General features: G+C 36.5%; 1 protein-coding gene across 3 annotated transcripts in view; it reads right to left on the reverse strand.

Moving 5' to 3' along the window:
* Ank2 (ankyrin 2) overlaps positions 1–25172 on the reverse strand; it is a 636862-nt gene that overhangs the window by 460351 nt on the left and 151339 nt on the right. Inside the window, exon 2 of one of the 3 annotated variants that reach the window (XM_078021763.1) lies at positions 9711–9771. The exons of the other annotated variants lie outside the window; for them this stretch is intronic. Coding sequence (XP_077877889.1) covers positions 9711–9731 — 21 coding nt within the window. The 5' untranslated portion in view covers positions 9732–9771. The remainder of the gene's footprint in view (positions 1–9710; positions 9772–25172) is intronic. 3 annotated transcript variants of the gene reach the window in all.

Here is a 25172-nt window from a genome sequence, read left to right on the forward strand (position 1 = left end):
AGATATTAGGTTTAGACATGCAATGAAACACACATTTGTTCCCTTTTAGCATTACAACAATGAATACTTCAGTGTCCCCTTCTTGTAAGTATTTCACTTCAGAGCAGCTCTCAGTAACTGGAGTCCACCATTCCCTGTGGAGCTGAATAAAGCTTTTCTGTGATAGGCCCTTCCTATAAGATTTGCAACTCTTACCATTATTTGAAGAGCTCAGAAGCACTTCTAAAAGCTGTAAGCATTTTACAATGTTTTCTTTGCACCAGTGAACAGCCCGAGCTGATGAAAGCAAAATGAAGAGGGCCAGATGCATGCTGAGGAGGGCATGATCTTTCCTGTGAGATCAGTATTTCCAACTTCAGTTCACTAATCAAGCTAAGATCCCCCTTTCGTCATATGCTTTGCCCCTAAGTGAGTGGACAGACATTACAGATTGCTGTGATTCACATAAGTTTTTGAGGAAAAAAAAAAGAAAAGTCCTTCCAATGGGCTCATGTTTGCAATATTTTCAACCCTAAAGATACTACTTGGTAACAATAATTAACATGAATTTTACTGTTGTGCTTCTGGTTAATTATGACCAATATATTAAATACATTACTAGTACTTTTAGAATTATAATTAATTCGTGTATGAAAGTTAAGTGGAACAATTGTGGGAGATGGAAACAATTTTTACTTTAAAAAAAAGCAAGCAATGAATGAACTCATTAGGACTTTGTCCACTTTACCAGATACCAATTCTTTCTACTATCCCTCTGTTGAACAAACTGACCACACAATGAGGGACTAGTTCCAGGTAAACTTGTCAACACTGAGCATGGTGGTGCACACCTCTGAAACACAGTGCCTCAGAGGGTTGAGGCAGGAGGATCACAAGTTCAAAGCCAGCCTCAGCAACTTAGCAAGGTCCCAAGTAACTTACACACAGCCCTGTCTCAAAATAAAAAATAAAAAGGGCTGGGGACACGGCTCAGTGATTAAGCACTGAGGTTCAATCCCTGGTACCAAAAAAACAAAATTAAAAAAGGAAAAGAAAAACTTGTCAAAGAATGAATATACTCCCCACTCCAAATTCTGTTCTTTTTTCCTTTTATTTAGAAAAGGCAGTGATACTTTGGTTTATTGAATTTTTCTTTTCTTTTTTTTTTTTTCACAATGAGAACAGAATGAGGCTATGGATTATAAGTGGCTTTAACAAAACAGGAAATATTATGAATCAGAACAGTATTATTTTCTGCAGTCCTAAAAACTATATGTAAAATATAATTACTATAATGTAAGAATGATATATCTATTAAATTTAGTTGAGAGACACAGAGCAGAAAGCTCCCATTTGATTTCATGGCTAGAAACACTTAAATGGATTAAGATGAACAAATCTAAGTCTAATATGAACAAATGTATCATTACTTCCAATTATATATGTTCTTCAGGGGAAGATACTCTAGAAAATACAGATTTTTGTAAGCATAAGTTATCTAAATTTAAGCAAATTATAGTTATTGATGAAACAAAGCTTCAATATTCCATCACTTCAGGAAGCAAATCAAAAACTACATCTGATTTATACAGAAAGACAGGAACTTAGCATCATTGAAGTATACAAATATTTTCATCCCATGCAAACAAAAAATTGTCATTATCGATAATCTTGTCAATATAGGTGTGTTGGTTATCTTTTTGTCACTGTGACCAAAACATCTGACAAAAGCAACTTAGAGGAGGAAGTTTATTTGGGGTTCCCAGTTTCAAAAGTCTCAGCCTATGGTCAGCTCACTATATTGCTCTGGGAGACAAGGATAAGGTAGAGGAAAGCTAACCAGCTCATGGTGGCCAGGAAGCAGAAAGCAGAAAGCAAGTAAAGGAGGTACTAGGGACAAAATATAAACTCTAAAATGTGCCCACTGACTACTTCTCCAAGTCACACCCTACCTGCCTATAGTTACCACTCAGTTAGTCCATTCAAATTATTAATCCATCAAATGGATTAATGAACTGATTAGGTTACAGCTCTCATTATTATATCATCTCACCCTTGAACATTCCTGAGTTAACAGAGGAAAGCTTTGGGGGGTACACCTTGTATCCAAACTATAACAGTAGGGTATTCTATTCTTTAGGATCTGGAAAGTTTAGTCTTTGTTATTTCCCAGTCATCTTATGTATTTAAACAAGTGCTGAAGAAAATCTTCTAAAAACTGCAGGCTCTAAATTTTACATGTAACCCACATGGTTTCATATGTAACCCTTTTAAATTATTCTTATTTCCTTTCATCACTGGATTCCACATAACAAGATTTCATGTACCTGTAGATAGAGATTATACTGAGTGACTCAAGGATGCACACCTGAAAGAAGATACCAGGAACACAAGCCAGAATTGAGCCCCTTCTCCTTAAGCAGGAGGTGAATCTTGGAATGAAAGGATAAAATCTTCCCAATCAAGGGAGATCCAACATGGCGGCGGGCGCGGAGAGATCAAGTATCTGACCTCTTCAGCTACGCGGGCGTAGGGAGTCGTATACCGTCTAAATTCTGTTTGCTCAGGATCACTAGGCAATGCTGAGCTGACGTGGAACTGGGGCGAACAGTCTGGGCCTCTCAGAACACACACTGAGCCCAGATCAGCTGAATTCAAGCTCCCGTTCGCCTCAAACTGCTATGACTCAGCACTAAACGATCCCACTGAAACAACTGGTCGGCCCTTCTGATCCTACGGAGGTTAATGACAACTGAGCCTTCATAGGCAGTGGACACAGGATTGAAACTGGGTTTGGGAGAGACAGTCAGGACCCACCCGTTGCATTGGTCACCTAGCAAAGGGAAAGAACTGTCACCATTTGCATGGGATACCACCATGGCAGAGAACTGACGTCACCAGAATGCGGTGGAGGAGATAACTTCATTGAAACCAGCGGCGACAGGTGTGTAATCCCCTAGCCTTCCCTCTCCACACAGCGGGGAAACCTTAAGGGCCCCTCCCAGCTCTTCCTTAAGCCCGATAGCCAGACCGAGGGAATCAGGAGTGGCGCTACCGCTCCCACCAGTGCTGACAACTGAGGTCTCTTGCACCAGCTACCGGGGGTGTGGCTACCAGAGAGCTAGCAAAATTGGCTGAGGGTTCGAAGCCCCAAGCTCTACAAACTTAGGGTCTGAGGGAATGGCAAACAGGGAGAGTATGCCCAGTCATTCATGAAAACAGGGCTCCTGGGAGCACCAGACCTGGCGTGTAGCCAGTATTGTGGTGAGCGGCACCTGTGAGTGGGGCCTGGCTTGAGGAAAAGTGGGGAAGTGACTAGACACAAGAGAAGGCCCTAGGGACTCAGGATTAGAGACCCGCCCAGTCTGGGAGGGGGAGCTGCTGCACAGTGATTAGTTCCCGCGTATTAAGAGGAGAAGCTTGGCCCGGTGGGCACAGCTCCACCTACTGAAAGAGAAGTTAATCAAACTCTAAGATTGCATTTATTAATTTTTTTAATTTGGGGTTTTTTTTCATTTTCATTTTTTTGTTGAATTTTTTTAATTTTTTATTTTAATTTTTATTTTTTTTATTATTTTTTAATTATTTTCTTTTCTATTTTTTTCTTTTGTCTTTTCATTTCTTTTCAATTTTCTTATTCCTTGTTCCTTGAATTCTACCTGCTTACTCTCATTCTCTTTAGTGACTTCTTCCCTTCCCTTCTAATACCTTTCCTCCCAAGCAACAAATAAATTTATAGGAGTAAACAGTAACTCAGCAGTCAAACAGAACAAGAAGTAACATGAGCAGCATGAAAAATCAAGGAAGAAAAGAGTACAAACAATGCAGGACAGCATAAGTATTCAGGAGGACCTAGAGTCATCAGAAAAATGGTCATATAAAGAACTCAAGGAATACCTTAGAACGATGGAATGGAACCTTAAAGAGGATATGAGACAGCAAATTCAAAAAGTGAAAGAACATATTGAAAATGAATTACATAAACAGATAAAAGAAGAAGTTAAGCATCTGTATCAGGAGATAGAGATTATAAAAAAATCAAACAATAATTCTAGAAATGAAGGAAACTATAAACAAAATTAAAAACTCAAATGAGAGTATTACTAACAGAGTGGAGCAAGTAGAAGCCAGAACGTCAGATAATGAAGACAAAATATATCATCTTGAAAAGAGTCCAGCCAACTCAGAAAGGCTGGTAAAAAATCACGAGAAAAAACATCCAAGAGATATGGGATAACATAAAAAAACCAAACTTAAGAGTCATCGGGATAGAGGAAGGTATAGAGGTTCAAACCAAGGGAATGAGTAACCTGCTGAATGAAATAATTACAGAAAACTTTCCAGAAAGAAAAAAGGAAACGGATATACAAATTGTAGATGCATATAGGACACCGAGCACACAAAATCACAGTAGACCAACACCAAGACACATTGTTATGAAGATATCCAATATACAGAACAAAGAGAAAATATTAAAAGCTACAAGAGAAAGGAGGCAGATTACATTCAGGGTTAAACCAATAAGGTTAACAACGGATTTTAATCACAGACACTGAAAGCAAGAAGATCCTGGAACAACGTATTTCAAACATTGAAAGACAATGGATGCCAACCAAGAATTCTGTATCCAGCAAAATTAAGCTTCAGGTATGACAATGAAATAAAAATCTTTCATGATAAACAAAAGCTAAAAGAATTTGCAGCCAGAAAACCAGCATTGCAAAGCATCTTGAGCAAAACACTACTCGAGGAAGAAATGGAAAACAATAACCAAAACCATCAGTGGGAAGTACCTCGGTAAAGACAGAGGTTGGAGGGAAAGCTAATCATGGAGAAACAAACTAAATTAACAAAAAAAGATAAATAATCAAACATGGCTGGAAGTACAAACCATATATCAATAGTAACTCTAAACGTTAATGGCTTAAACTCTCCAATAAAGCGACATAGGCTGGAAACACGGATTAAAAAAACCAATCCAACAATATGCTACCTCCAGGAGACACATCTGATTGGAAAAGACATACACAGGCTGAAGGTGAAAGGTTGGGAAAAAATATACCACGCACATGGTCCTCGTAAGGAAGCAGGGGTGGCCATCCTCATATCGAATAAAATCGACTTCAAGACTAAGTTAATCAAAAGGGATAAGGAAGGACATTATATACTATTAAAAGGAACCATTCACCAACAAGACATAACAATTATCAATATTTATGCACCAAATAATGGTGCTGCGCCGTTCATAAAACAAATTCTCCTGAAATTCAAGAAACAAATAGACCACAACACAATAATTGTGGGTGACTTCAACACACCTCTCTCACCATTAGACAGATCCTCCAAACAAAAGTTGAATAAAGAAACTATAGAACTCAATATCACAATCGATAACCTAGACTTAACTGACATATATAGAATATATCAACCATCATCAAGTGGATATACTTTTTTCTCAGCAGCACATGAATCCTTCTCAAAAATAGACCATATATTATGCCATAGGGCAACCCTCAGTAAATATAAAGGGGTGGAGATAATACCATGCATTTTATCTGATCATAATGGAATGAAACTGGAAATCAATGATAAAAGAAGGAAGGAAAAAATTCTACATCATATGGAAAATGAACAATATGTTACTGAATGATCAATGGGTTACAGAAGACATAAAGGAGGAAATCAAAAAATTCTTAGAGATAAATGAAAATACAGACACAACATATCGGAATCTATGGGACACAATGAAAGCAGTTTTAAGAGGGAAACTCATCGCCTGGAGGTCATTCCTCAAAAAAAAGGAAAAAGCAACAAATAAATGAGCTCACACTTCATCTCAAAGCCCTGGAAAAGGAAGAGCAAAATAACAGCAAATGTAGCAGAAGGCAAGAAATAATTAAAATCAGAGCAGAAATCAACGAAATTGAAACAAAAGAAACTATTGAAAAAATTAACAAAACTAAAAGTTGGTTCTTCGAAAAAATAAATAAGATCAACAGACCCTTAGCCATGCTAACGAAGAGAAGAAGAGAGAGAACTCAAATTACTAACATACGGGATGAAAAAGGCAATATCACAACAGATGCTACAGAAATACAGAAGACAATTAGAAATTATTTTGAAAACCTATATTCCAATAAAATAGAAGATAGTGAAGACATCAATAAATTTCTTAAGTCATATGATTTGCCCAGACTGAGTCAGGAGGATGCACACAATTTGAACAGACCAATATCAATGGATGAAATAGAAGAAGCAATCAAAAGACTACCAACCAAGAAAAGCCCAGGACCGGATGGGTATACAGCGGAGTTTTACAAAACCTTTAAAGAAGAATTAATACTAATACTTTTCAAGTTATTTCAGGAAATAGAAAAAGAGGGAGCTCTTCCAAATTCATTCTATGAGGCCAACATCACCCTGCTTCTGAAACCAGACAAAGACACCTCAAAGTAAGAAAACTACAGACCAATATCTCTGATGAATCTAGATGCAAAAATCCTCAATAAAATTCTGGCGAATTGGATGCAAAGGCACATCAAAAAAATTGTGCACCATTATCAAGTAGGATTCATCCCTGGATTCAAGGATGGTTCAATACATGAAAATCAATAAATGTTATTCACCACATCAATAGACTTAAAGATAAGAACCATATGATCATCTCGATAGACGCAGAAAAAGCATTTGACAAAGTACAGCATCCCTTTATGTTCAAAACATTAGGAAAACTAGGGATAACAGGAACTTGACTCCTCTATTCTACAGAAAAGAAAATACCTCCAAACCACATTTAATTTATCTTGAAGGCTTTCTATTTTGATGAAATTCAGTGTTGCTGTAATCATCTACCATTGTGTTTTTCGAACAATGTTCCATGGAGACACTAGGTTCAGTGGTGATGTCTCAGGGGACCTTCCTGAAAGTGAGATGAGGATGAAGAGGAGGGGAAAGAAGAGGCAAGTGGCTGGGTTCCAGCTAGGCACTACCAAATGCAACCAGAACAATTCTCCTTTCTTTCTTTCTTTTTTTTTTTTTTTTTGCCAGATTCTATTTTTCAAAATGTTTGTAAGAATTTTTTTAAAAGTTTGAAAGTCACCTAACTCAAAGATTTCTTTGGTCTTAATAAAGAGCTCCATGTACTTAGGTAAACTCTCTTAAAATTCAAAATGGGAAGTGTAAATTTAGAGTTTCTAGTGAAATGGGCATATTAATGTGCTTATAGTTCAAAGTCAACAAAAACCAAAGTCTTGCATTTTCTGGGCCAGTTTAACCCTGTCCATCTAACTCTGCTATCCAAAGGATACTCGCCATAGCAGAAAGAACATGCCAAGCTAATGACACCTGAGCAAGGACAGCAGCTTCCTTCAACTCGGGGCAAACGAGATATAAGTTTTAGATTTAAAATGTAATCATTTTCTTGCTGGGGTTGTGGCTCAGTGGTAGAGTGATTATCTAATATGTGTGAGGGACTAGGTTCGATTCTCAGCACAGCATAGAAATAAATGAATAAAATAAAGGTCCATCAACATCTTTAAAAATTTTTTAAATGTAATCATTTCTTCAAGATCAAAAATATTCTTTCTTAAACTCCTAGATTCAAGTGATCCTCCTGCTTAATCCCCAGGTTAGTCAAGACGACAGATATGTGCCACCATGCCTGGCTTCAAAAGCGTTCTTAAATTTTGCCATGAATGTGGCCACTGGGAAACAATACCCAATCTAAACACCAAAGGAAAAAACATCAAATTTCTCTTATATTGTCTCTCAAAGCAGAATATTCCTGATTTCTGAGTTTTAGAAAGTAATATTTATGCATCTAATACTTTTATAAGTATTTTTTGAAGGAGTTTGATGACACTACAAATTCCCAGTCATTGATACATGACTAGTCTAACACTGTCCTCAATGCAACTTTCTCTCCCCCATTTTCTACCAGAATTATTTCAAATTTTGACTCTTTCTTCAAAGCCTAACTAACTACTCTAGCCACATCTTCATACAGAATATGGAAACCCCTTTAACTTCTATCAGATTAACAAACTGCATCTGTTTGCAAGCCCCTGCCTTAGCTATGTTGAAGGAGCTGTTCTTCCCTCCAGCTATGGATAACCCCTTTTCCTGGTCTGCCTACGCCAACCCCTTTTTCCTTCTTAAAAACCCAACCTCCAATCTCTCCCCTTCATCCCCATTGTTCTTATTAATATTTAAACATGCTCAAGACTCTTTTATCCCAAAGACCTGTTCAGATTCTTCACACCTATATTCACAGACAAAATTTCAAGAACTATCTCTTTTGCTAACAACTCCATTTCCTTACCTCTTATTTACTTCTCAACCCACTCCAATCTGGTTTCTGCACCCAATATTCCACCACATCTTCCCTTACCAAAGTCACTGAAGCCTTTATCTTTGACCTATCCACAATATTTGACACTGCCTGCCAAACCACTATTCTTTTCCCCAGAAGAATTAAAATAATTTGTCACACAATCACCTCCACAGAAGCAGTCTAACTTATTACTACAGTCTTCATTACCAACTGTGAAACAATGGTTCCCAAATCCACCACAGATCTCTTCTCTGAGGTAAGACTCAACCCCCCAGCGGCCAACTTACCCTTTACATTTAGAAGTCTCACTGGTGCCTTAAGTAAATCAAAATCTTTATAATTTATTAATATAATAATATTAATTATATAATAAGACAAAGTAATTCTGTGCTCCTGAAAATAGGCCAATTAGCATTCTCTCATTATCACCATTAATAAAACTGTCCAATTCTAATTTAATAAAATATAGCAAATTTACATTAATTCAAAGAGTGCAAATTTTTTGACATAAAGTTACTTCCCCCAACTGTTTTTTCAAACTTTTCTTCCCATTAAGTCTCTTCAATAACACATGCCCTAAATTGTATAAAAGGAAATTTCTAAGCAAAATGAGAAATTCTTGGATTAGAAATCCAGTGGTGTCACACAGTCAGTCTAATAGGTAATGATATGAGTGTTTCTTTCCTCTGAAACCAGATGAGATGATTTCCACAGTATTGTAAAGATTATTTCTAGAGAAGAGATTCTCCTAGATAGATTCATGAGTTTAAAAAAAAAAGAAAAACAGGTTTCCGTAAATCATGGTGTAATATATACCATACTAAGAATTTTACACTCTATTATTTCTTAAGTGTGATATTTCCTTCTTCCCTTCGTCCCCTTTTCTTCAATTTCTTTTGGCACATATGTATATATATAAAAAGTCTGGAGAATTCTCTTCATGAGTTCAATCTATTTGAATTATCAAGAAGCAAATCACCTTATTAACAACTTTAGCACAATGAATTTTATGAGTAATTCTGAAGATAACATTTTGATCACAGAAAAGAAACCATAAGCTTTTGGAGAAAACACAGCAATCACTTTGATGAATGAACCTCAATGTATTTATTTTATCTATTACATTCAAATGTCTTTACCCCATCTCTTCTTCCCACTGTCAATATCTGGAGGGAAAAATGATCAATTTATTTATCTTTTCAATCTCATAATAATAATTGCCAAACTACAGGAAGAAAATCATTACATGCCTCATAAATTTAAAAATTGTTAATATCTTTATAATGTCTTTAAATTATTTTTGCAAAAACGCTTTTTTGTTTTTACCAAAAGTGTACTTATATTCTTCTTTGTACTTTGAGAAGATTCCTTCAAAGTAATATTAAAATACCAAATGTACCTTTTGCAACATGGTTGTCATTTGAAATATCAGTTCTTCATGTCCCTGTTCAGTTACTTACCTAAAAGAGAAAAAAAGAAAGAGGAAACATTAAAAGTTTGAAGTCACTTCCATTTATACTTAACAATAACAGCTCTTACATTTCATCTAGAAATAAGTTTGTAGTGTGCTCTAATCAAGTTCTTTTAAAAAATTGTCACCGTTATATTTTTTTGGTTCAAGTGTAGTACGACAAGCAACATTTAGCCAACACACCTTAGTTAACACTTCAATCATATTTATGTTTTCACATACATGTTCACATGGCCTATATTAAAATTTTATTGTTCAAATGTTTAAAAAACAATAAAAGAATTTTTATAAGAACAAAAAGTATTCATATTCCAATATATGAATTCTACTTTTATTCATTCATGCTCCTCTTTAAATACTTAAGTATGGATATGTGTTCATTTAAACCTGAGAGTAAGCCTAACATGAACATGAATAAACTTTTTTTTTCTTTGCTTGTATATATGTCTTTTTTTTTGTTTTAATTAGTTATATATGACAGTAGAATGCACTTATATACTTTGATATATCATACATAGATGGGATATAATTTCTCATTTTTATGAGTGTACATATTGTAGAATCACCTTGGTCAGTCACATACATGCATAAAGTAATAATGTCTGTTTCATTCTACTCTTTCTTATCCCCACATCCCCTGCCTTCCCCTCCTTTCACTTCCCTTTACCTAATCTAAGGTAATGCTATTCTTTTTTTTTTTTTTTGCATTACAATTCTTAATACACGTACATATCACAATTTTTGTATCTCTGTTTGTATATAAAGTATGTTGACACCCAATTCAAGTCTTTATACATGTACTTTGTATAATGATGTCCATCACATTCCACCATCGTTGCTAATTCCATGCCCCCTCCCTTTCCTTTCCACCCCTCTTCCCTATCTAGAATTCATCTATTCCTCCCATGCTCCCCCTCCCAACCCCACTATGAGTCAACCTCCTTATATCAGAGAAAACATTCAGTATTTTTTTTTTTTTTGGTGGAGAGGGGATTGGCTGGCTTCACTTAGCATTATCTTCTCCAACGCCATCCATTTACCTGCAAATGGCATGGTTTTGTTCTTTTTTTTTTTAATTAGTTGTTCAAAACATTACAAAGCTCTTGACATATCATATTTCATACATTTGATTCAAGTGGGTTATCCGAAGCTGGTTTTATTCTTTTTTAATGCTGAGTAAAATTCCATTGTGTATATAAGCGACATATTTTTTATCCATTCATCCACTGAAGGACATCTAGGTTGGCTCCACAGTTTAGCTATTGTGAATTGTGCTGCTATAAACATTGATGTGGCTATGTCCCTGTACTATGCTGTTTTTAGATCCTTTGGGTATAGTCCAAGAAGAGGAATAGCTGAGGAATACCTGTGTCAAATGGTGGTTCCATTCCCAGTTTTCCAAGGAATCTCTATACTGCTTTCCAAATTGGCTGCACCAATTTGCAGTCCCACCAGCAATGTATGAGTATACCTTTTTCCCCACATTCTTGCCAACACTTATTGTTGTTTGTCTTCATAATAGCTGCCATTCTGACTGGGTGAGATGATATCTTAGAGTGGTTTTGATTTGCATTTCTCTGATTGCTAGAGATGGTGAGCATTTTTTCATATATTTATTTATTGATTGTATATCATCTTCTGAGAAGTGTCTGTTCAAGTTCTTAGCCCATTTGTTGATTGGTTATTTTGTGTGTGTGTGTGTGTGTGTTTAGATTTTTGAGTTATTTATATACCCTAGAGATTAGTGCTCTATCTGATGTATGTGGGGTAAAAATTTGCTCCAGGATGTAGGCTCTCTGTTCATCTCATAGATTGTTTGTTTTGCTGAAAAGAAACTTTTTAGTTTGATTCCATCCCATTTATTGATTCTTGGTTTTAATTCTTGCACTATAGGAGTCTTTTTAAGGAAGTTGGGGCCTAATCCCACATGGTGAAGACTAGGGCCTACTTTTTCTTCTATTAGAAGCAAAGTCTCTGGTTTAATTCTTAGGTCTTTGATCCATTTTGAGTTAAGTTTTGTGCTTGGTGAGAGATAGGGGTTTAATTTCATTTTGTTGCATATGGATTTCCAGTTTTCCCAGCACCATTTGTTGAAGATGCTGTCTTTTCTCCAGTGCATGTTTTTAGCACCTTTGTCTAATATAAGATAATTGTAATTTTGTGGGTTAGTCTCTGTGTCCATGAATACACTCTTAAGCTTAGCATATTAATACACTATGAATATACCACAGTGTTCTATATTGCTATCTAGTGTTCATGCTTGTCATTTTAATGTCTTTAAATCTGTGCATTGAGCAGCTGTTTCATAATTTACTTAGCCATTGTCTAAAAAAATCATTTAGATTTTTTTAAATCTCTATAAAAAATTTTAAATATATATTTTTGTATGTCCCCTTTTTCTTTTTTCAACTCCATTTATCGATATTCATTCATTCATTTTCTATGGCACTGGAGATTGAATCCAGGGCTGCTTTACCACTGAGCCACATTCCTAGCTCTTTTCATATTTTCTTTTGAGACAAGGTCTTGCTAAATTGCTGAGGGTCTCACTAAATTGCTTAGGTTGGCTTCAAACTTGTGATCCTCCTACCTCAGTGTTCTAAGTACCTGGGATTATATAGGTGTGTGCCACCATGCCAAGTACATAATCCTAATTTTTGATGATTTATGTGTTCCAATAATCTGGTAGGATGCATTCTTCCTCATTGCTTTTTTTTCCCAAAAAGTAAATTTGTATTTCCCAATTGAAGCATAGTACCAATTTGTTCAGTTCAGTAATTTAAAATTCAACCAGACTTAATTAGTATTGCATTCACTCCATAAATAGACTTGAGAAGAAGTGCCATCCTAACACTTATTTGTCTTCCCATCCATCTCATTTTCAAATCTTTTTCCTCTTCCCCCTGAAATTCCAATTTTCTTTGTATAGTCCATACACACCCTTTGCTAAGCTCATTATTAAGTATTTAACACTTTCTTCTTATAACTGACAACATAATCTTCTTATATTTTCTCCCTGGCACACATTAATAATACTTATCTCTTTACTTTTATTTTGAGTTTATTCTTTTTAGAAATATGATAAACTCTTTAATGCTTTTAACATTTCTCTGATTCCCTAACTTTAAAAACCATACGAAAATTCAAAAATTCTTCCTAAGTACTCCTATTATGCAAGTTAATACAATTAGGCAGACAGACTATGATATGCAGAACAATCTGGAGTTGATGGCAGTGAGGAGATAAAGATGACTTACTGAGACACATTACAAAAGCAGGCTATGATTTTAGTGTACGCATCAATTCGGAAATTGTGCTATTTGGCACATAATATTCAAATGTTTTTTACCTTTATTAGGAGTCTGTATTTATCAACCTAAATACTTCTCCTGAACAGATTTTCAAAAGAAAACTTACTGCACATTTATATCCTTTCACTGCTCTCAGAAAGCAATTTTAAGAGTCTTTGCTTTATAAGAGAAAAGGAAAAGAATGTGAATTGTGTTTTTACAGAAAGAATCTGTCTGGCTTTAGGATCTAAGTGGCCTGACTTTAAAGCTTGGAACTGCCACTTGGTAACTTCAGGTCTTAAACAAATTGCCGAAGTCTAAAACTCAATTCTCCCCATGAAATGAGGTTACTTTGGGTATTAGAGATAGTAAATAGTATATGCCTGGCAAACATTTCACACTCAAAAATTAGTATGTATAATCACTTCTTGACATCAGGATAAATCAAGACCTCATTCTAAGCTTTTTACATACAGTAACTCATTTAATCTCACAATAACCATGTGAGATATCATGCACATCTAGCTCCTGAGGAGTGGGTTCAAGGTCTGCTTTGAACAAGTTCAGAACACTAATCAATGCTGATCTGGATTCTAGCCATTGTCTCTCCAATGCTAAGTCAATGTTCTCTCCATTACTGCATCTTGTCTCTCATCTTTATTCTTTTATCTCAGTAAGATCCAGCCTTTCAATAGTAGGATTTCTTTTTAACTTGAAAGGAGTAAAAAAAGAAACTCTTTAAATTACATCTAGTGTACAATGTCTGTAATCTTGAAACTGTCACTGAAAAGCCATCTATCTAACTATCTAACCTAAAATACCTTTTCAACATGAATTACCACTACTTCAAACTTTTTCCTCTCCCACAAAACACATTCTCTGCAACCAGACAAAACCTCTTGTTGTATACCTCTTTATGTACATGCAAACATCTAATCCCACCTTTGTATTCCTTAATTGATCGCAACACAATTCATTTTTATAAATTTTAATAAAAGAAATACATGTATGTGCTGGCCGTTTTCTAGGCACCCTGCCAATATCTCGGCTTGGCACAGAATCACAAGCCACCACACACCTTGTAGATTCAAACAGCAATTCTTTATTCCCGAACTCACACCGGCCGTCTACAAACACGTTCAAGGGAAACCCAAAATCTGCCAGCCCAATTCACCTACTCCACGAGGCTTTTTCCAAATCCCATTTTAATCTCCCGAGAACTCAACGGGAACAAGTAGCAGGAACACCCTAATCCCAGCAGCAATAATCTTCAACCTCCAACTTCCCTAAAACCCCTATTGTCTTAAACCGGGAACGCCCTAAACTTGTCTTAAACCAGGAACGCCTTAAAACTCAAGGAGCGGGAAACTTCCTCAAACCTGATCAGCTCTAAACCCGAATCCGCCCTGGTCTTTGAGCAAGGTCACCTTACTAAAGCATACATGCAATGTCCCATCGAATGTCCTCTAAGCAGCATGGGGTACGCTGGCAAGGAAATATCAATGCGTCATTCCTACTTGGCAATGGCCCTCAGCATCTCCCCCATTCTGATTAATTAAATAACAAGCAATGTGGCTTAAGGACTGTGCCTGGTAGGTTGTCCAATTCAACATATGGTTCTTACCCGTCATGGGAAAACTGACCTTTAGGCATCAGCCTCCTGTCTTAGGTTGATACCACTGCAATCAGATCAACCCGTCACTGACTACCAGTCCAGCATACAGCCATACTTGTGGATAGGCCTATGCACCAGTGGGGGGGGTGAGGTTCTTGCCTCACCTCTGTTGGCCCCCAAATTTAGCCTTGGTGCCAGTGGAGGGGTGAGGTTCTTTGCCTCACCTCTATTGGCCCCCAAATTTTAGACCATCACTAGTAGAAGGGAGGAGGATACAGAAATGCCACGACACCAAGCCAATTGACGGCTCCTTTGGAAAAACTGCGTCACTGGTGACACCATCAGCAAAGATGCCAGCATTACCACAATTAACATGGGGTGCCGCTGGCAAGGAAATTGCATCACTGGTGACACCATCAGCAAAGATATGCTAGCAGTACCACAATACGCTGCACCAGATGATAGTTCACAATGCATGCAACTGATATATAGTCCAGGCAAGTTCTGCAAGCAGTTCAAATCGGAGGAGTCTATCAATATGTCCATTTCCTCCCAAAGTAAATCAAGTCCTTGATTGAGCATTACTTGTTGAGTTATATTCATTGATGCATCAGTTTATACAGTTTACTGTGATCCCTTCCTACCTGTGCACTCTCCTCCTCTGTCCTGCTCTTTTCCCATGAGGTTGACCTTTTTGCCCTGGGGATTCCATTGGGTCTGACCAGGGGTATGACCAAACAGGAGATTCCAAAACAGAATAGGAGAAAGATTAAGATATTTATTCCTCCTGCTCCCTCTCTGTTTTAACAGGGTTCTAGCAGTGGCTGCATCTCTATTAGATGGCCCCTCTCATGTAACACTGTTTCCTTGACTTTAGTGTTTACCTTACAAGTAGATCTAGCCCAGTGTGTCCAGCCTACCAGAGATGGAGGTTGCCCCATGGTACTGCACACCCTCTTATAGGTTCCCTTAATATAACTTATTTCTCTCAAAATTATGTCTTCATTAAAGTTTCTTCAAGAACTTAAGCTGAGTATTCCATTTATACCTTCTCATTAAAGAAAAACAACAGGGAATGTATAAAGAAAAAGATACTCCTTTGGAAGAACCAATTTTTTTTTTTAAGAGAGAGGAAGAGAGGGAGAGAGGGAGAGAGGGAGAAAGAGAGAGAGAGAGAGAGAGAGAGAGAGAGAGAGAGAGAGAGAGAGAGAGAGAAAGAGAGAGAGAGAATTTTTTAATATTTATTTTTTAGTTATCAGTGGACACAACATCTTTGTTTGTATGTGGTGCTGAGGATCGAATCCGGGTCACACGCATGCCAGGCGAGCGCACTACCACTTGAGCCACATCCCCAGCCCGGAAGAACCAATTTTTAATAAGAAATTCCAGAATTTCTTTACATACATACATACCGTTATTGCTGTAAAGTTATACAATACTCTTTTGGAACTTTCTTTTATTTTCTGATATATAGTCCAGGCAAGTTCTGCCTGGACTGCCATGGACGTTGACCATGCCAATATATACAAATACATCTCATCTTTTAAAAATATTTCCTTAGCATTGAAGAAAAGATGCACAAACCATAACCTATTTAGTCAAAGAAGATCTCTTTCAGACTGTACAGTATCCCAGTTAGTTTTAAATTATTTCCATTTTAATTTATATCACTAAGAATTATATTCATAATTCTTATAAGAATCTTGAGGAATGATATGTATTTACAGAGTCAGTCTAAATTCATACAAAAGATTTGACTGAAATTGCTAACCAAGAAGTGTTAAATTGTTAAAACACCTCACCTAATTTTCTAATACAAAAATTAAGAAATGAGAGGTGTGTGTGGCTTCTCATGGCTTCTTTTTATAACTTCCGTTTAGTAAACATCTACAGTAAATGGGAAGCTATAACTAGCTACCTTAAATATGATATGTATTTATTCTTCACAACATGTTGCATTGTAAAGGTCTGGCGAATCATCGGAGGGAGAGACCACACAAGAGACTGACTCCATGCAATTGGCAAAAGGGGATTTATTGGGGATCCATTCCAGCGCGCTGGGACTCTGTGCCCACTCAAGAAGGGAGAGCAGCCCAGAGCCCAGAGCAAAGGTCAAGCAGAGCTTAAGTACACTTTCTGGAGAGGGCGGTGGGCTTTGCATACATCAGAACAAATCATCATGAGGCGCGGGAAAATTGAACAACAACTCTGAGATGTGATTGGCAAATTCATTGGCGGGAACAGCACGGGCAGGGGTGATTGGTCATTCCTAAGCGGGGTACACATTCAAACTGGTTGGTTCCGGCCCTGTGACAAACTGTACAGGGCCCTAGGCTAAATGGCCAGTAGGGCGTTGTCTTAACTATCTCGGGAATCTGGGTGTAACAGAGGAACTCAATAATACCTAATCTTTTACATTTTAATTCAAGCCTTCCAGCTTAGAAACTTTACCCTTTCAGCATGACAGAAATTAGTAAGTCTCCTTTACAGACAAGAAGACTAATCACCACAAAGGTTAGGTACTTGCTAGACATTGTAAGTGCCAGTCAGGGTCTATCCATCTCTGAAGGTTTTTTGTTGTTGTATTCATTATATTTTGCTTCCTTTCTTTCTAAAAATTTAGTTAATTACATAGTACTTGATGTCACGAAACTGGACACATTTTTAATGCCAAAGTCTGGTTACATCATAGTAGATTCTGATAACTGCACATCATATTGTATCACAACATTTCACATTTTTATGAGATGTGGTTTAGACTATGGTATCATTGAGCCACTAAAGTATCATGTTTCTTACTCTTGAGCAATATTGAACTTTACCAATCATTCACTGATATTTAAGCCCATGAATAGTTATGTAAACATGTTGGACTCAAATTCTAAAGGGTTAAAATTTCTTCAATGTCTTAGAGTCTCTAGACCAGTGCCCCTGGATCAATTTCAGCAGAATCACCCTAGGGTGCTTTTTTAAAAATCAGTCTTAAGTTCTACATAGTGTAATCTATGAGTCTTTATGCTTTTTACAAACTTTCCAGGGTGATCCCTCTGTAGATAAAGTATAAGGAAAAGAAAAAAAAAAGTAAGAATCAATTCCTTATTTCAGTGGTCCCTGGAAACTTTTTAGAACAAATTCTTGCCCACTGCTCACCCTCTATTTTCTGTATTAGAAGCTCTGGGATGGGGGCCCAAGGTTGTGTCTTAACAAGCCTTCCAGGTAATTCTGATGCAGGCAAGTTTGAGGACCATTGCATTACATGAAGCCATGTCCTAATCTTTCGTTCTCTTTCCATGTTCTCACTTATGTACTATCTAGAATCAGAGTGAGGTCAAGAAAGTATTGCTTTAGGCTGAGAGTGCAGTTCTGTGATTGAGTACTTGCCTAGCGTACTGTGGGTTCAATCTCCAGCACCCCAAAAGAAAGGAAGAAAGGAAGGAGGGAGGTAAAGAGGGAAGAAGAGAGATAAGCAAACAGGCAATAATAAGAGAAAGAGAAGAAAAGAAAAAGACAAGAAAGACAGGAAGTCAGGAAGGAAGGAAGCAGAGGGGAAGGAGGGAGACAGGCAAGAAAGAGAGAGAGCTGGGTGTGGTGGCGCACACCTATAATCCCAGAGGCTTGGGAGGCTGAGGTAGGAGGATCACAAGTTCAAAGCCAGCCTCAGCAATTTAGCAAGATGTTTTCTCTAAATAAACAATAAAAAAGGGCTGAGGATGTGGGCGTGTGACTGGGTGGTTAGGCACCCCTGGGTTTGATGCCCAGTATCAAAAAGAAAGGAAAAAGAAAGAGGGGGATGGGGAAGGAGAGAAAGGAAAAGAAAGACAAACAAGAACAGAAGAATGGAGAGAAAAAGAAGAAAAAATAAATAAAGTGTTATTCTTCATTTTTTAGGAAGGCTCTTTGAACCTCCAGGAACTGCCCTCTAGCATAAAACCATGTTCAATGCCCACCATTTCTTTTCTGGCCCTTAAGTTATTTGGTCCATTTATGTCTAAATTAAAAGATAACCATTTCTGGGGCTAGGGTTGTGGCTCAGGGGTAGAGCGTTTGCCCAACATGTGTAAGTCATTGGGATCAATTCTTAGCACCATATATAAACAAATAAATAAATAAAGGTCCACCAATAACTAATAAAAATTGTTAAAAAAAAATGACAGTTTGAACAGGTATATGTCCACATTCACATAAACTTACTAAAAGATACCAAAATTATAAACAGGCATTCAAAATCTTAAATTGCAACTGCTATTTTAAATTCCCTGGAATAGTATATATGAGCATGGATTTCAGATGGCTAGCAAAATACTTTTATGAAAAAAATCTTCCCATAGTTCACTTCAGATGTGGTGAACAACACTCCCTATGCCTTAGAAACCAACGGAGCAAGTTCATTAAAACATTCATAAGAAGTTTCCATGGCAGGGGGGACCATCAAATGAAAGGAGAACATAGCCTCCAGGTGTTGAAAGAATAAAACAAGTTCACAAAAAACCTTGCCCAATTAAAGACCTAGCCATATAGATAATAACATCACAGAATATTAATTGTGGACCAAGTTGTTTTCCAGCCCTCCAATCAGTGAATTCACCAACAGGGACCTGATTCAACATCTCACATAATAACACAGGACACAACAGCAAAATCAACACTGTACACTCCATGCTGAGCAGAGTGTTCCATCTGACATTTAGAACTGGTTGCACTAAACTACTTTTAATTTTAGTTCCAATGTCAAGAGATTTGCCAAAGACACTGCTCAAAGTCCTTGCTTCCAGCTCCCGTTGGGCTGTTCTGTAAAGCCTTTGAATAGTCTCAGCTCTAACGACAGAACACACATTATTCCCTTTTGCAACTGAAAACAAGTTCCTGGGCCTTTGCATACATGTTTATTCTTCTCCAAGAGAACTGAGAGAATTTAAGTGCTCTCCTCTTCACTGTGTGTCTATAACTCATTCTCTCTCTCTCTCCTTCTCTCCCTCTCCCTCTTAATGATGTAGTCTGCACTTAGCTCTGTTTAAAATGCTCTTTCTTTGCCTCCTTCAGATTCACCATTCAATTTGGTTCTCCTGATCTCCGACTGTGAATGGTTTTCCATGGTAAAGTCCTTCACATCTCTTGAATTTTATTCTTTCACGGCAGAGATTTTGCTTTGAGGTTGGCAAAGAAAGAGCACTGGAAAACATTTGCAACAAATAAAATATTCACCAAATACTTTGAGCATCAGTTTCTCAACATTTCTTTCTTCCCTAAACTTAATTTAAAAAAAAAAAACAAAAAACTCCCCATGAAGATGAAGATTTAATTTCAAACTTGTATTTTTCCCTCCTAATTTTAAAAACTTTTTAAGTAGTAATAATAGGTGCAGTTGCTTTCCCTCATATTCTAGACATTTTCTAGAATGCATGTTTCCATTCATAACTTACAGTTGTCCAGTCACAACTACTAAAATACCATATCTGCACAAGTAGATGAATGTTTAGATGAGCCTCAATTACTTCTGACAAAAAAAAGTATGCAGTATTAGCAGTGTATAAGGCATTATTTGTGACTCAATCCAGTTCGAAATGACATGATTAAATAAAAAATATAATTAATAATAATAAATATCTATAACTTATGTGTATTCTTAAATACCAAAAATTAAAGTGAAGCTACCTACACTATCTTAATTATTTTTCAAAATTACAACACAGAACCACCCTATTATTTTCATTTTATAGACAAGAAAAGTGAGACTCTGAGAAGTAAAAGAACTTGTCCAAGATCATATTGCTAATAAATGGCAGAAACAAAAATCAAATCCAGGGTTCTCTGCTTTATAAAGCTTAAATTTTAGCCACAGTTTGGTTTTACAAATCATGATAATACAGACTAAGTGGCATGTCGGTGGATCAGGCAGCAAAGGGCTTCATGGTACATGACCTTGACAGAAGCAATGAAACCTAAGACCCAAGGAAAATGTAATGGGCTGATGTTGGTGTAAGCAAAGCACAAAGTAGGGCCTCTCAAGGCAAGTTCAAGAGACAAGGAAAAGACCAGTCTACAGAGTACAGATAACAGAAAGATATTACTGAAAAAAAAAAATAGGTTGGTGGTAGATTTTATAAGTCTTAAATGTTAAACTCTGCGGTTAGACCATTACTTGTAGAAAATAGCAAGGCATAGATCAGATTCCTGAGAAAAGAAATTATATGAATAAGGGGAGGTTTTTCTGGCTTGTTTTGCAGTTCTAGGCAAGCACTCTACCACTGAGTATGCCCCCAGCTCAAAGGATGTTTTTCAGGAGATTCATCTAACCTGTGAATAGGGCAGGCTGAAGAGGAAGAAGAAACAGATAGCTATAAAGGCAATAATAGTCTAATAATGACCTAACAAGCTGAACACCCCAATGCTTAAGAAGTAGATCCTCGGGCTGGGGAAAAAGCTCAGTTGGTAGAGTACTTGCTAGCCCTGGGTTCAATCCCCAGCACCACCAAAAAAAAAAAAAAAAAAAAAAGAAGAAGAAGAAGAAGAAAAAGAAATAGATCCTCGGGCTGGGGTTGTGGCTGAGTGGTAGAGCGCTCGCCTGGCATGCTTGGGGCAATGGGTTTGATCCTCAGCACCACATAAAATAAAATAAAAATATTGTGTCCACCTATAATTAAAAAATAAATATTAAAAAAAAAGAAGTAGATCCTCACCCCTAAATGCTAAACCTGCATCAATTAAACATACTAGGCTTATTGGCAAACATCCTTTTTCTCTCCCCAAGTCAGGGTTAAGGTTACTATTTGGAACTTCAGCCACTAGCACCATGTGAGCTGCATGAAGTGGGGACTGTTTCAACTGTTGAATTTCTTATGCCCAACATGAAGGAGGCACTCAATAAATATTTATTGAATAGATGAGTCAAAACCATCATGTAAAAGTTAATTCTAGGTTTCTAAATGTCTGGGTAAAACAGTGGGAAAAAAGAAGTAGAAATGTATTCTTTATGCAGACTACTGCTTTGACATAAATCACACTCCTATTTGTGAAGATTAAACAATGCCTCATCATAACCAAAGGCAATGTGTAGGCCAGATTAGGATATTGATTTGAAACAAACCAACTGTTAAAAAAAAAAAAAAAACACAGGCTTAAAGCTAATATCCATATTAATTATCTTAAAACAATTAAAGAAATATGGATATTAGATACTTGCTATTAAACTATATTAAAGAAAACAGACATAGTGGCACATGCCTGTAATCCCAGCTACTTGGGAGACTGAAGCAAGAGGATTGCAAATCCAAGGCCAACCTGTCTCAAAATAAAATAGAAAAAGGACTGGGGATGTATGTAAGTGGTAAAGCACCCTGGGTTCAATCCCCAATAAAGCAAGTATATGTGTATGCACAAATACACACTCACACACACACACACACACACACACAACAAAAGAAGCATAATAATGGCATTGTGGGTATTTTTAAAAATGGCTTTCCTAGTTAGATGTAATGAAACATTTACAGGTGATAGGATATGATATGATATCTTATGTCCACTTTAAAATATCGTAGCAAAATAAAACAAAAAACTATGGGATGGCAAACTGAAGAAGCAAAATTATTAAAATGAGCTGGGCACAGTGGTGCGCATCTGTATTCTCAGCTAATCAGGAAGCCGAGCTAGGAGGTTTGCTTTAGCCTAGGAGCTCAAGACAAGCCTGGGCAACTGGATGAGACTCCATGTTAATTCATTAATTGATTAGAATTAAATAAATAAAACAAAGTTAGCAAAATGATGATGTTTTATGTTGGATTTTTTTCTTTTTTTAAAATTTTTTATTAGAGAATGATGATGATTTTTGAGGCTGAGTGGATCCATGGGGATTTCTTATGTTATTATTCTTATTTAAATCCATCTTTTAAAATTTCCATAAAACATTTTTTAACAGTCTCATGACATTTCACCAGTAAGACAGACAAAGACACAAATTTTAGTCTATGCATGGTGATGTGTGCACAAACATGGCTATACTCATTCATTTATTCAGCTCATGTTTTTTTGAGTCTACAATGTGAAGGGGTTTATTCAAAGGTCAATGAGACACGTGCCCTGACAGATCTCATACTAACACAGGGGAAGCAGGATAGAAAACTAATGAGAGCAATCCAGAATCACGGTGGTTACAGATACATACAGACTACAGTGAGGACATGATTAAATTTACTATCTTGAAACCTCATTCTGACTGCAAAATTGTTAAAGGGTTGAAGGCATGCAGAGGAAATGCAGACAGTGACGGAGTAGTACTAACATTAAAGATGTAATGTATACAAGGAACCTAAAGAAGCAATATATCTACTGTCATGTATAACTAATTAGAACAAATTTAAAAAGAAGCAATATAAGTCTCATGCTACTTATAATTTACTTCTAATATTAATAAAATTGCTAACTCTATCAGGGACCTACTTTGTATTCCGTTTTAGAAAGAAAATCATGTTTTTTATTCTGTTGTCTATGCTAATGGATTAAAAACACATAGTCTTTTGATATATAGAGCCAGAGGGGAAACACAGGAAATTGTATAAGCATGCTCATCTTAGTAATAATGTAAATACTGGTTAACAAAACGTGGGGAAAATTTATAAAGTACATAAAGAAATAATTTGAAAATCGCTTTGAATGTAACCAAGAAAATATATAAATACACACTAATTTATGCAATGGGTTTAATTTAAAGGGAACTCCTTTGTTCTAAACTCAAATTTGTGGTATTTGGAATCCAAATGCTATAGCATGTATCTAATTACTAAGGTCACATCTGCATTCTGTTAAGGAACTCACTTTACTAACTTTCACTAATACAAAATATGAGGTAAGATATGCAAGTAACCGCACATTTGAAATAAAATTGGCAATATTTCTTTCACTTATTTTCAAATAAAAGTAATAATATACCCACAGAAAAGGCTTCCCAATTTCATTAAACTAGGTAGAGTCAAGCTACAATGAATTGGACAAGAGTTAGAAAATACCTTTTCCCTCTCTAAGCAAAGTGTCCAAAATGGCTGAAAATGCCCTTGTGGTCTCTTCTTTAAATGTCTAAGGACAGAATGAAATATCTGAGCTGACAGGGATGGGTTGGTGTCTACAGGGCAGCGACTCCTCCCGGAGCTGACACATCCCAGAGGAAAAAATGTCACCATTTGACTTCTTCCCCTTTTATCTCCTGGTGTGTCAACTATATACACAAAAATGTACCTGCTTTGGAGAGTGCTTTGAGCCAAGTCATGAGCTTAGAAAGTTAAATCTATATTCTCCAGAGAAGAGAAAAAAAGAAATGGATTTTTCATTGGTTTTTGTTATTCAAGACAATTTTCTCATGTTAATTTCCAAACTAATTTCCAAATGTGGAATCTAGAATTTTTATTTGAAAGAATAATTGGTTTAAAATTGGTCAGATTTTGGAAATCTATAATTTTTATTTGGAAGAATAGTTGGTTTAAAATTGGTCAGCTGTGGGCCAGGGTTGTGGCTCAGTGGTAGAGCGCTTGCCTAGCATGTGTGAGGCACTGGGTTCGATCCCTGGCACCACATTAAAAAATAAATAAATAAAATAAAATAAAGGTATTGTGTCCATCTACTATATATATATATATATTCAAAAAAATGGTGAACTTCAGAGGAGAAATTTTACAAACACAATTTCAGTCAAGTGACTAAGGTTTACACAGACAGTGATAAGTTATGTTAATGGTGTTGCCCTTTTCCCGGGACATCCAAGTTCTCTATCCTGCAAACATAATAACTGTTGAAGTATTATTTCAAGGTTACCATTGGTGATTTATTGTTTCAATTTAAGTTTTTATAGATGTCCCACATCTAGAACAATGGGACAAAATGGGCTAATGTAGTGTAATGGAAATGGCACTTCATTCTGTAATCATCTTTCTAGAAGCATATAATCCAGTCTAATTATTAAAAAAAAAAAAAAAAAAAAAAAAACTTTCAGTAGAGGAATGTCCTACAATATACCTAACCAGTACTCTTCAAAACTATCAAAGTCACAAAAACCAAGGAAAGCCTGAGAAGTTATCATGGCCCAAAGGAAACCAACATGACAAGAAAACTGGGCCTGATAGTCTACACATATGATCCCAGTCACTAAGGAAGCTGAGGCAGGTGGATTGTGGGCTAGAGGCCAGCCTGAGCAGCATAGCAAGACCCCATCTAAAAAAAAAAAAAAAAAAGCATGACTATGTATAATGTTGATGTCCTAGACCAAAAAGGAGAAATTGGGTTAAAAACTAAGAAAATATCAACAAATTGTAGACTTTAGTTAATTACAATACAACTTAAATTTCACCAATAATGATCATTAATTAGAGCAAAAGTATCATACTGATTTAAGATGTTAACAGGAGAAGAAACTGAGGGGAGGGGTAATATCAGGACCCTCTATTCTAAGGACTCAACTTTTCTGCAAACATAAAACCCTTGCTGGGCGTGATAGTGCAC

Source organism: Ictidomys tridecemlineatus, chromosome 9 (genome assembly GCF_052094955.1).
Source record: "Ictidomys tridecemlineatus isolate mIctTri1 chromosome 9, mIctTri1.hap1, whole genome shotgun sequence".
Taxonomy (NCBI): domain Eukaryota; kingdom Metazoa; phylum Chordata; class Mammalia; order Rodentia; family Sciuridae; genus Ictidomys; species Ictidomys tridecemlineatus.